Source organism: Cinclus cinclus, chromosome 26 (assembly GCF_963662255.1).
Source record: "Cinclus cinclus chromosome 26, bCinCin1.1, whole genome shotgun sequence".
NCBI lineage: Eukaryota > Metazoa > Chordata > Aves > Passeriformes > Cinclidae > Cinclus > Cinclus cinclus.
In genome coordinates this window covers 4,012,875-4,026,133 of record NC_085071.1, presented here as the reverse complement: position 1 = coordinate 4,026,133, position 13,259 = coordinate 4,012,875, and the positions used below count along the sequence as shown (strand labels likewise).

General features: G+C 48.9%; 1 protein-coding gene across 1 annotated transcript in view; it reads right to left on the bottom strand.

Moving 5' to 3' along the window:
• Positions 1 to 1,421: 1,421 nt before the first annotated feature.
• The window catches only part of GRIK3 (glutamate ionotropic receptor kainate type subunit 3), a 107,496-nt gene continuing 95,658 nt past the window's right edge, over positions 1,422 to 13,259 (bottom strand). Inside the window, exons 12-16 of the mRNA XM_062509250.1 lie at positions 12,454 to 12,572; positions 10,393 to 10,610; positions 3,578 to 3,800; positions 3,126 to 3,376; positions 1,422 to 1,777 (exon numbers count right to left, since the gene is read on the bottom strand). Of these exons, the coding sequence (XP_062365234.1) occupies positions 1,583 to 1,777; positions 3,126 to 3,376; positions 3,578 to 3,800; positions 10,393 to 10,610; positions 12,454 to 12,572 (1,006 nt within the window). The 3' untranslated portion in view covers positions 1,422 to 1,582. The remainder of the gene's footprint in view (positions 1,778 to 3,125; positions 3,377 to 3,577; positions 3,801 to 10,392; positions 10,611 to 12,453; positions 12,573 to 13,259) is intronic.

The following is a 13,259-nucleotide window of genomic DNA, read 5'->3' as shown; positions in this document are numbered from 1 at the left end:
GAGAGGCTCTGGGGGCAGAGCTTGGGCACTGGCTGCTCCACCCAGGTGGGCACAGGTGGGGTCCTGCAGCAGGTCACTGTCCCTCTTACCCCTGCAGGGGAGGGGCGTTGTTGTTTTCTACACCACCAAGTGTTTAAATCAGAGATTTTAAGCACCTTTGCATCACGTGTGGGGCATTCTGGGCGACAGTGGGCAGAGGAATTTCCATTTGTTAAATTTTGTAAATGAATCCACAGTGTCCCACTGGCTGCCTGCGGGATGTTACTCAAGTGTTACCTTAGGTCAGCAGAGGGGTCTTTGGTAATTCTACCTAAATTCATCTGCAGGACCGACCTTCTGCGTTAAGCCACCTGAAAATAATTATACAATTCATGGAAGATTTCCTAAAAACATTTTAAGTGTGTGTTTGTTTAAATCCCATGGAGAGGCTGCCTGAGGGATGGCAGTTCGTGGTCAGAGCGGGAGGGATCCCAGGCTTGGCTCTGCTCCTCCCGGGTCAGCCCTGCCTGAGATCCATCTTTCAGATCCTTGATGCCATGGAGAACACGTAGTCCTGAACCAGGCCTACGGTCCCCTCCCAGTGTGGAGCTGCAGTTCAGCACTGATGAATTTCATGGAAATTGGTACTTTTGACTCTTGGAAGCAGCTCTGCTCCTGCCGCTACTGGAGCCTGTGGACCTGATTGCTTCTCATGCTTCTCTGCAGGAGAGACTGAGCTTTGCAGGAAGAACAGAGACAGAGCTGAGGACCCGGAGATCACGGTGTCAGCCTGGGCTTGGGCTGGAGCTCGGCACAGGGAGCGTGGGTGCTGTCCCTCGGAGGTGCAGAAGATCCTGTGCAAGCCACGCTGTGCCCTCCCTGGCCTGGAGCGTGGGTCCATTTCGGGCTCACCATCCCCTTCCCGGCTGGCTGCCCTGGATCTGCTGAGGAACGTGCGTCACCTCCTGCCACCAGGCTCCCACGTGGACGTCCCGCTCCGGATGGCCGCGGCCAGCACAGCCGCGAGGCGAGGGCCACCGCGAGCTGCTTTGGGGGCAGGCACAGCCTCAGCCACCCCAGTGCTTCCCAGATGCCTCTCCCTTTCCCAGACAGCGTATCCAAAATGTGCTCTGCGTGTCGGTGAGGGCCAGGTGCTCGCACCTGGCTGCGTGTTCCTGTTTATTGCCGTGCTGATGGAGCCGCACTCGGGGCTCCTCCTCACCCGCTCAGGGTTGGCTCAATCCTGCTTCACCTCCGCGTGTTTTCAGAGTGTAAACATCAGACTCCTCCATGGTGCTTGGACTCCATGAGGCCTGGAGGATCGAAGCATTAAAAAAAAAAAAAGGAATGAAAAGTAACAAAACAAACGCAAAAAGCCCCAAGACCCACGTTACTGTCCGTGCTTGGAAGTTCTGGTTCCTCTGTGGTGATGGATTCAGCTGCATTGCAAAGGCCTTGTTCTCGAAATGAACAAACCAGGCTTTTTTGTTTTTTTCTTGTTTTTTTTTTTCTTTGTTTTTTAATCTATTCTTCCCTAGTTAGGGGCGCATCCAGCCTTGTCTGCTGCAATTCCTTCCCACCCACCCCTCCCCAGTGCCATTCTCTAGGGAAACACAGGTGCCAATCCAGTGCTGCAGGTCATGTTGTCCTTGCCGGGCAGCCGTCGGTCGTTGAAGGTGTGCATGTTGATCACTGCATCCGTCTTCACCATCACAGGGGGCTGGGGTTTGTGCTTGACCCGGCGCTGGCAGGTGAGTGACAGCCGGATCTCGTCAGCCATGGCACTGCAGAAGGAGCGCTGGGGACACAGGGGATGATGCCTTAGGATTTTAGCTTTTATGTTTTTTCATCTATTTGTAATCCTGCGATTCTTTAGTGTGTACCTGTAAAGCTCCACAGCTTGTCAGCTACTGTTCTCCCATTTTATTTAGACAAAACAATTCCTCTCCAGGCCTGGGACTTGAGAACACCTCACTGTCTCAGGCGCCAAAAACTATAAACAAAAGTAAGCTGGGGAGGGAGCAAACTTGGGGTAAATGATTTCATTACCTGAAGATGTAATTGGAGGATTAACCCCTGATATACAAATAAACCAAGCTTAGATCTGTCTGAAAAACTCGTGACCCTCTTCCATCTTAGGTGTAGCCCCTCAGAGGCTTTTGACTACCCAAGGTGTATGCATTGAAGGCCTTCAATAAATACCTGCTTTTATTTTCTTAATCCTGTCTAGCCTCTGTTTTAGGCAGCCACTCCAAGGCATCAGGGACAAAACACTCCATTACTGCTGCAGTGTTCTGCTCCCCCAGGGAGGAGCAGAGGGGCTGGAAGGGCTCAGCAGAGGTGAGCACGAGTTTTGGGGCTGTTTCAGGCATTGGCTGTGCTCTGCAGGGCTGTGTGGGCACCTGGCTGACCCCTGTCCCTGGCCAAGGACTGTACCTGTGACATGCTAAATCCTGCACAAAGGCAGAGCTGCAGGTGGCTGCTGGAGGTCTGTGCTGTGTGATCCCTGCAGGGGGCTCGGATGGGTCTGACCCTCCTGCTACTGGGCAGCTTTCCTTTCTCTGTCTAACCCATCACGAGGGCAGCTCGCTTTGATTTCTGGTCATGCTCACAAGTGCGTGTTCCACTTACTGCACCGGGACACCCACGGAAAAGGAAGAACATAAAACCAGTTCTGTTGTTTCCTGAACACTGCTCAGCCACTGATGACTTTGTGAGTGTGGCAGAGTTGACAAAACCGTGTGAGGCTTCCTGGAGGGCCCTGACTTGTTCCTCTTAGAATGGGATGGGGAGAAGGCATGGATAGTCACACCTGGAACGTGCGAGGTGATTTCAAATGGATGTAACCATTGAGAAAGACCCCTCCGAGGGACTTGTGTCTATATTTTAATGATTTATTTGTCAGCTTGCTCTAAACTACACTACCAGTGTGTCCTGGCCTGGCTGCTGCAGCAGCAAATGACCCTGATCAGAGCAGACGTGACTTTCCCCCGAGTGGAGGCTGTCAGAGGGACAGACCAGTGAGCTTCTGGGGATGGTGTTTTAGGAGTGCCAGGCTGGATCCCTCTGTCTGTCTCTAGGCTCAGCAAAGCCCCCCATGGCTGTGCTAAGGGGAGTGCAGAGAATCAGAGGGCATCACTCAGTACCTGCTCGCGCTCCGCCGTTTTGCGCAGTTTGTAGATGAACTCCACCACGGCCACAAAGACAGACAGCACCAGGCCTGCCGCCAGCACAATGAAGATCCCTCCAATGTTCTGGATGCCCAGGGCACTGGCCTCCTTGTTCTCATCCTCAGGGCAGCCATTTCCCCGCCACCACTTCTCCTTCATCACATGGAGCTTGTCCTCCTCCTGCAGCTGCAGAATGGCGATGGTGATCTTGTCCCTGTACGGTGACCCTGGGGATGGGAACACAGTTACACACAGAGGGAAAGCGGGACAAAATCCCACCGAGCAGGGAAGGTGCCTGTGTTGAGCAGAGCAGTTCAGACCTCTCTTCAACAGGCAGACAGTTTAAAGTTTGGTATTTGGAAATTTGCTGCTCTGTTGAGTTTGTGGTAACCAGCCCTGCTCGGAGTCCCTGCAGAACTGTCACTTACCCATGGGTGTCCCAATCCCATAGCCTTTGGTGTCGATGAGCCCCCCGATCTGGGTGAGGTTGCAGTTCCTCTGGGTGATGTACTCGATGGTGGTGGACTCCATCAGCAGCGCGTAATCGGCGGTCAGGGTTCGCTGGATCCCCTCCTCGTTGTTTTTTACCAGCGCCGTGGGTTTGCTGCTCATGAAAGCCCACATTTTTTCAAATGTGGAAATTTTGGATTTCTGGAAAAATGATACACCCCCCCCCCACCAGCCCCAAAATAAGAATGAATTCTCTATTTGATGAAAGCTGGTATCTATTTAGTTATTAATAATAATAATAATAACAGTTGAGAACAGATCACACAACGGAGCAACCCTTGCATGAGTCATGAATTTGACTATGTCTTAAATGCCTTCACTGCCCAACATTGTTTGGATTTATGTTGCCTTAAAGAGAGGCAGGGGTTGCAGCAAACATCTCACTGTGCATGTGCTTCAGGTCCTGAGGTGGAACTGAGACCCTGCCCAAAACCCTGCAGGCCCCCTCATCTCCCAGGCCATTGGCAGATCTGCCTAAATGTGTTCACTTCCTAACCAGGATTTGTTTACCCTGTAATGTTTTTGCGAGCAGAGAGAACAAAGAGAGTTTTGGAGGATGTGGTTTTCTCTACACACACACTCTATGATATTTTTTGTCTTTCCTCAAGCATGGCAAGGAAACATGTCTCCTCTGAGATATGTGCAATTGCCAAACAGATTTAACGTACCCACGTAAACAGAAGCACAGAGATATTCAAGAAGATTGTCTTACGGCTAAAAATAAACATGGATATTCTTTCACTATCAGCAGACATTCTGTTGCAAAGGAAGGAATATGTTTTCTAGCTTGCTATTCATGTGAATGATTTTTTTTTCTTCAAGAAAATGTGTTGAGCGAGAAGAAATATGGTTATTTTACATCTTGCCATAACATTTGAAAAGTACCATTTATCTACAAGCACCTTCTGAGTTGTCTCTGTCAGTCATCACAAGAGTCAGAGAATCACAGAATCCCAGAATGGTTTGGGTTGGGAAAGACCTTGAAGTTCATCCTGTTCCTCCCCCTGCCATGGGAAGGGACTTCCACTAGACTGGACTGCTGGTCAGAACTGGCTTTAGTTTAGGAAGATTTCCCAGATGGGCAGAGCTGTGTCCTCTTACCCCTTTGCTGGTCCCAGTGCTCCCATGGGTCAGTGCTTTTCCCTCAGACCAGCCCTGGAACAGCACTTTGGTGTTGAGGCTTGTGCTCCCACTGCTGCCGGCTCCTTTATTCACCATTCTTCTTTTCTGCCCAATTTCTTGTTTTTCCTAGATCTGTTTTCACCTTCTTATTGGTAAGAGGCAGCTTAGCCAGCCAAACCTCCTCCTCCACTGTGCTCCTCGGTGAGCCTGGATAAATCAGAGGGCAGGTAAGTCCCTGTGCTGTGCCTGGAACAAGGGTGGCCTCTCAGCAGCTGCTGCACCAGGAGTCGCTGCAGCAGAGCTGTGACTTCAGCTCTGTCGTTTATCTCTCCACAGGTCTCTGTCCTTCCATGAGGAAGCAGGAGATGGAGCCCCAGCCCAGCCCAACTGCTGCTGCCACGGCTCCCCCTCATTTTTTCAGTATCACCCAAATAATGCCAGCACAGGTTCTTCTGATACAGCCACAATAAATTACGGTGAGGTAGCTGAAAGTCCCTTGTAATGCTTGGTATTCCAAATGCTTTACCCATCCACCTCCTTTATTCCTGCATGTTTAGCAAAAGTTAAACAAAAGCTCGTCACCCCAAAGCTGGGTAATGAAGTGCTGTTCAAACAAAGACTGTTCCTCTGCCTTTAACCCTGTGGGGCCCTTCTCCTGGCTGAAATACCCAGGGATTCACTTCTTCTCCATTAAACCTTGTGCTCGTTATAATCCACTTGATGAATGCTCAGCAGTGGATGTGCTGGAGCAAACTTCATTCAAGAGGCAGGATAATCTCCCTCGCTTGAAAATCTGGACCAGTGCCTGTAAGGTAGATTTGTGGCATCTATCAAACCTCAAAGAGCAGCAAGAAATGTAGACTCCAAAAGGATTATTAAATATCTGTACATTACAATGGGTAATTGAAATGAATCGTGTGCTCAGCTGGCTGATAAGGACTTGTTTAACATTTATATAGTTCACATCAGAGGCCTCTGGGTTCCTTGGCTCTCCCTCTCTCTTCTTCTCTTCCTGCATTTAATGCTCCTTGGGTGTTGACAGAGAGTTTTTAACATCAGTGTTCTCCCAGTTTAGAGCACAGAGCAAAATAAACTGGCAAAAAATCAATAGGCTGCATTTAGTGAAGCAAATGGGACTTGCATGAGGCACTGGACCTCTTCAGGCAACAGAAATTACATGAGACAAGGCTCCCTGGAAGAGAAAAACCACATTTCTCCTCTTAAATCACTGCTCCTGACCAACTTGAAGGCACTTAATTGTGTTTGGGATGCCAGGAAGAGCCCAGATTTGTCAGCGCTGGCTGTGCTGCTGTGAGCCCAGCCCCAGCCCTGCCGGGGGTGCAGCACGGTTCCAGCTGGGGCACAGCTGGGCAAGGGCTGGCCACGAGGATGGAGCTGCTGGTCACTGCTCATTTGTGCCTCATGAGCAGCAGGAACAGAGGTCAGGGCACAGGTCTGAGCCCCGGCAGGGAAGATGAGCTGGGGGTCCCTCCAGGAGGGAGGGCAGGGCAGCTCACACCCAGCCCTGGTCAGGGCAGTCTCAGGCTCTAAAACATAATAAGAACACTACTTTTCCAAGGGAAAATTCCCCAGCTCTAATTCCCAGCACGGCCCTCACAGGCTGATGGTTTGCTAAAAACCTGGAAGCAGCTGTGAGAGCGATGTCAGTCATTGATCCCAAATCGCAGCAGCAGGGAGGGCAGGAGCCAGCTCACAGCTCACACCCAATTAAGCCACAGAACATGTTTTGTACTTCAAGGAAAAGTTAATTTCTCCCCTTCCTCTTCTCAAATACTTGGGCCACACTGCAAAGGCATTGCTTATTGATGGGAATTTGGATGTTGTCAGCCAGGATCACACCATAGAAATCAGCAAAACCATCTTAGTAGTAATTTAGTAATAAAGTATGCCTTAAACCGTATTTCTTTATTTTGCTGGTTGTTTTTTTTTTGTATTCTCTATTTGTGTGTACATTGTATTTTGATGGACCCCTGATTTTACCATCATTTACCTTAAAAAATCCTTGCTGGGGTTAGTTACTGGTCTGATCTGGTATTTGCTGTGCTGTGGCTGGGTGCAAATTTCTTCTCAAGAGATTCACCGTTTGCTTTTATGGGCTTCTTAGAGGAAGCACATCTCAGATGGTTGCAGGTAAAGGGATCCTCCTGTGCCCCCACATCCTCCAGAGGGTCCCCAGGTCCCCCTCAGTGACGACTTTGCTGCCAAAAGTAGATGAGGAGGAGCTGCTTGGGTGCTCTGGAGCATGAAGATAAATGGTCTGACACTGGCTTCTTCCTGGCAGAGAATTTCCCATGTTAGGAGCTCCAGGACATTAGGAATGATGGAGATATTGCTAATTATCAAGGGCTGGTTTTGCAGCAGTGGCTCACACGGCAGGGTCGAGTCTCACTCCTGCCCACATCTCTCCCTCCAACTCACGAGAGTGGAGCTTCTCCTTGATTTGTCGAGGATAAATAGCACCAGAATCTGGTCTGCTGTGCTCTGCATGTTAATCACCCTGTGTTAGTGCTAAATGAGATGTGTGTGTGAAAGCTGAGTGCCAGCCCCTCCAAACGCAGCGACACCGAGAACGCCTCCGAGTTCATTCTTCAGAGTCACAGCTCAGAAGCCACCTTTAATAAGCAGTTCTGCAGGGCCAGTCACCCAAATCAATTAATGGAATCGTTTAGAGGAGCCCCTGCGAGGCATCTTGCCAAGACATATACGCTTTTTTATCTGCCAAATTGGCAAGAAAGGAACTTTCAGGCTTAAGATTTTCAATTCCAGGCTGTATGAAAAAATAAATTGATTTCCACCAACTGAAGATACTTAGTGTAGAGGATTTAACAATTCTGTATGAGTGAGTATCTGTGTACACACATACACACACTCACACCTGGACTCCAAAGTGCTCGTGAGACCTGACCTTCCATTCAGAGAGGCAGCATCCTCTGCAGGATGGGAAGGATTTATGAGTTATAATGAACTGTAGATGCTGTTCCTAAATTAATTGATCCGTGTTTATTCCTGTAACTCAATCTGCGTTGCCAGGGAGTAAACAACTTCTCAAAAGTTCTTTTCATGAAGTCAAAATCTGCCAGTACGGTTGGTAAGACCCTCTCTTCTTCCCATTTGCTGTGGCTGGTTTGCTCTGCTGCATGGGGCCATCATCTGTGGGAGCAGCATCCCTTGCTGTGGGGCCATCCCAGAAGGGTCTTGGTTCCATTGTGACTTGTGCAGTGTCCCTGGTGAGCTCTGCACAAGCTCTCAGGAAGCCTGAGCACAGACAGAACTGCTCAGTACTTTGGGAACAATCTCATGGAACAGCGTGCAAGGCGTCTGCCTTCCTCGACCTCCCATTGCCCATTGCTCCCTAAGATCAGCCCTGGGGTGGTGCTCTCCTCCTGCATCCCTGGGGGGATCCAGCATGGACAGGATGGGCACTGGCAGAGGGGCCGCAAGGTGTGCTCAGCTTTGTTTGGTGTGTGCAGCTTGCAGCTGATTTAACAGGGAGAAATGAAGGAGCGAGACCCTGCTATGAGGAGAATGACTTTGGGAAGCAGCCATACAAGGAGCCAGGCAGCAATTTGGGCCAAGCATAGCAGGTAATCCACAGAGCAGGTGAGATCCCGATTCGTGTGCTGCCATCAGCCTTTTGTCCCAGCAGTAACTGTGTGTTCAGATCTGCTGGAATGCTTCTGGAGCGTGGGCTGTCCCTGCTGCTGCCCCCCGGAGCAGAGCGGAGGAAGGGGAGGCAATCCGTGTGCTGTTCTTCCAGTGCCACCCATCTGAGGGAGTGGGGATCCTCAGCTGACACCTGGAGCTCTGTGCTCTTGTAGGTGTCCCCAGGGAGGTGGCAGTGACAGAGCAGCTGAATCAAAACTAGCACAGGAATTGCCCAGCCCAGGACCTTGCTGGAGCTGGGAGGAATCCTGTCCCTGCCATGTCCCCCTGTACACCAAGGACAAGTGAGCAGAGCATCCCACGTGGGCGCTCCCACTGCTCCAGTAATGGAAATGCTTGTCAGGAGGGACATTCCTGAGAATTCATCTCCATACAACAGTGATAATAAAAAGGAAAAGGAAAATACGCTGCATCAATAAACCATGCCAAGGCCGTTAGAAGCCTGAAGTACGATTCTGATGGATAATGATATGAAGCAATAAATATACTGTGTCCTGATGATTGTTAAAAGAGACAGTTTCCTTTTATTCCCACATAAAACTCGTACTGGAAAGAGCAGTTAAAGCACACAGTTACAGCCTGCCTTTCTCTGCTGGCTGTTCCAGGTTTATATGGCTTTGGAAGACACCACCGTGCATCTGGCTGTGCCATGGACAGAACTGCACGGACCAGCTCCATGGCAGGAGGCAAACTGGGCATTCCCAGAATCATTAAAGATCAAACCAACCCCTTTGTGGTTCTTTATCAACCTCTGCTGCTGCCTGTCAGAGTCAGGACACAGATTCAGGGAGGAATGTGGCTTCTCAGCCAGATCAGAGCCAAGAGAAGTTCCACGGGAACAATACTCTCTCTATTATTAAAATCCAGCATATTGGATTCCTTTAATGAGTCTTGCCAATTAAACCACCGAGGCCTTGTCAAGCTGCCATCACCCTGGGCCTGCTCAAATCTTTCAGCACCAGGCACAACCTGCTTGGTAAAGCCTGAACTCTGTTAGTCACGTGCATTTCCTTCTGCATTAGGGTGGTGAAGGGGGAAGGAGCCAGAGGTGGGGTAGAGCCAGCTCCCATTCCTGAGCCAAAGCCTGGGATCTTATATTGGGCCTCTTTCCTTGCCAGGGTGATAATTCCTTAATCACCCCTCATTTCTATCCCTTTATTCTCTCTCTTCTAAACTGGGTTTTTACAGGCCAGCAGTGGTTTTAAAGGTCATTTTACATCTCTCAGTTTCTTTCTATTTTTGAGGCCACGGTGGAATCTGACTGACTCCTGAATTTAATTATACTTTAAATAGAAGAAATTAATGCAATTGGATTGTGATGCACTGGTAGCGTTACCTTGCCCTGGAACTCAGAGGTTAATAAAACTGGATTACATTGATATGAATACCTGAAGGACAAGAAAGGTATTTCAGCTGTAAAAAATACTGGTCAGGGAGGGCACTTTGCAACATCTGTCCAGCTGTGGGTTTGATCTGGGCTCTCCTCTGTCCCTGAGGCTGGCTGGATCAGCCTGGGGGCTCCATGGGGCTGTGCTGGCAGGGGCAAGGAAGAAGCTGGATGGGTCAGATGTGGAAATTGGGAAGATGCTTCAGGGAATGCAAGATTTTTCTGCAGAGCTTTAATACAAGCTGCACTTTGGCACATGCTACGTTTTAGGGTGTCAGAGCCAAGATTAGGTAGAGCCTGCAAAACTGTAACATCAGTTCAGTTTTGTAACTGTGACTTCAGTTAACAGCAGGGAGGGGGATTTAGCCTTGGTGGCACTCAGGTGAGCGACAATCTCAGTCTGGGCAAGATGTGAGACTGAAAGAAGCTGCGTGGAAGGAGCAGCAGGGGCAGCTTGGGAGTCTTTTTGTCTTTGGATCTTTGTCCTGGCTCCCATTGGCATCTCTGCCTGGAAGGTACAAAGCCTCTGCCTGGTCTCACCTTGAAGAAGGTCATGGTAGCTCCATCCTTCACTGCTCCATACTCTATTTTTGTCTGCTTTGCCAAGTCATCTGCAGAGTCGATGGGGGATTCCATCCTCTCCACTGTCAGGAAGGCTGCAAGGTTGGCCGTGTAGGACGAGATGATAATTAGGGTGAAGAACCACCATATGCCACCGATGATCCGTGTAGACAGGGCTTTAGGCATCAGCTCCGAGCCTGGGGAGGGAGAGGGAAAGGAAAGGAGACAAAACAGAGGGGAAGAACCCATTTTATGTATCCATATGTACATTTTATATACATATATATATGTGCATATATATATATATATATATATATATATATATGATCAGGTTTTACTGTCAAAACTGTTACAGCTATGCAATTAAAGCCAACTGGCTTTGAGACAAATTATCCAGACATCTTGCATGTGAGGACATCAGCGGGACTTTTGTAGCATTTGCAGAAAAACCCTCTTCCTTGATTACTGACCTCTGGTACAGTTCCCAATTTACAGGAAACATCCAAACTGAAGTAATTAACTGGGCTGCTTTTATGAGATTTAAATAGCAAGTTATTTATGAACTTTTATGAGTGTTTTGTTCTGCCATTTAAAAAGGGCTTTGCTTTTATTCAGATTATTTTCAAAAGACTCACTCTGGGGAGTGTGTTCAAATACACAAGGTTTAAAAAAATCAAACACTGAGAAAAAAGAACTATCAGGGTCCAGGGCTTTGAATGCCAGTCAGAAGTGGGGAAGCAGGAGATGTTACAGCATAAAAGGTGTAGCGGGTCTGAAATGACTTTTATTGAGCAGACATGAAGGGCTAAATGGGTTGTCCTATTTTTGTAATCACCCAAAACACCTTTTAAAGCCAGGCAAGAGCTTTGGGTTTGAAACAGCTGTGCTCAGAGGATTTATCAGCCTGGAACGTGCGACAAAGATTGGGCTTTGCAAAGCAATTTTAGGCAGTGTGGCATCAAAGCAGAGCATGGGGAGTAGTTTCCTCCCTTCAGAGTGCAGCAAGGAGACACCAGGAAGAGGAGGAGTCCTGGATATTGAGGGTGCTTTGGCTCTCCTCAAGATCCTGCTTCTTCCCTCTTCCATCTCCGGCCCTTTGATGCATTGGATGCTGTGACATCAGTCTGGCTTTGAAATATTTTTCTTCTCAGATGCAGAATTGAGTTAAAAAGAATATAGCTCTTTTCATTTATCAGCATCTGATAAGAGGGATGATTCATCCTGCTAAACCTTCTTGCTGGGAGCTGTCACTGTCCATGAGGGCAGCCGAGATCCAGGAGGAATCTCTTTTACAGGCAGCAGTGGAGCTCAGAGCAGGAGCTCTGTGCCTGCCACTGAGCCCAGGCTGTGCCTCTTGCTGTCTGGGTATAACCACTGATACACGGTAAATTAAAGTGTGACAAATGTTTGACATTTTCCACTTATTTCTATTCCTGGATTTTCTGCAATTAGATCACAGCTGAATTTCGTTCCTTAGTCAGAGCTGCTCCCAAGCTCCCCCCCTGCTGTCTTCTGAACAGATTTATTCTATTCATTCCATCTCTCTATTCCATTCACACACAGGAATGTAATCCCATCCATATCCCATTTCTGAGGTCCCTGTGACTGTGGGGGCTCACACCAGTGCCACTGACAGCTCTGCTGAGGGGCTGCTGGGCAGAGGCTCCCAGGGCAGCTCTTCACCTTTGCACTGAGCTGGGGGAACTTCAGAGCATCTCACACTGCTCAGAATGACCAGGGGAGGGGGAAAATGGGGATGGAGCAGAGGGCAAGGCACCCTGTCTGCTGGAAAAGCTGATTTAGAACAGAGAGAGGGCCAGGTCAGAGATCCCGGCACTGAACAAGTGGTTTGAATGAACAGAAATAAGAATTGGCAGAGTCTGTGGGATGTGGGTGAATGAAGAAGCTGAGGGAGATGAAGGCTTTGCTCCTCCTTGGAGCACCCTGGCTGCGTGCTCAGCGCCACAGGGGCCAGGAGGTGCTGGGAGGTTGCAACCAAAACAAATTCTAAATTAAAAAAGCAGGTGGGTGCCACCTTACCTTGCTGCATCAGTGCTCCCATCCCGAACCAGAAGCTGTTCAAGAGGGTGAAGTTGTTCTCCACAATGTCTGAGCCCGGGTTGCAGGGGTGGGCATCGTACCACTCGTAGGGGCTGAACCTGCAGCACACATGGGAACAGGAGCTTGTTATGGTACCTTGGAGTGGCTGCCTAAAACAGAGGCTAGACAGGATTAAGAGAATAAGAGGAGATATTTATTAAAGGCTTTCAATAGATACACCTTGGGCAGTCAAAAGTCAGAGGCTACACCCAAGATGGATGGATGGTGGTCATGAGTTTTTTCAGACAGATCTAAGTTTGATCCATTTACTTATTAGGGGTTAATCCTCCAATTACAGTTTCAGGTAATGAAGTCATATTTCCCCAGTTTGCTCCCCCACAACTCACTTTTGTTTACACTTTTTGGGGCCTGAGCTAGAGGGTGTCCTTGGATCTAGGCCTAGAGGGATTGTTTTGTCTGACCAAAATGTGAGGGCAGTAACCAACACTTTATATGGATTTTAGAGTAATGCACTAATGCAGTACAGGATTTGAAAAACGTAATACCTAAAATCTTAAGACATCAGTTACTTGGGTTGTGGCAGGACATGACCCTAAACTGGGGTGACACTAAACACGGGGTGAAATGGAGAAAAGGAGTCTCAATGGCTCTGGTGCTGCTGTGCAGGGGCTGCTGACCCTCTGGTGCACAGCTTTATAGAGAAAAAGGCAAATTCAGCCCAAGTCACCCACAGAGCTGTAAGGCTGTGTCCTGCATGCTGGAAAGCAGAGATCTGGGAAGCCAAA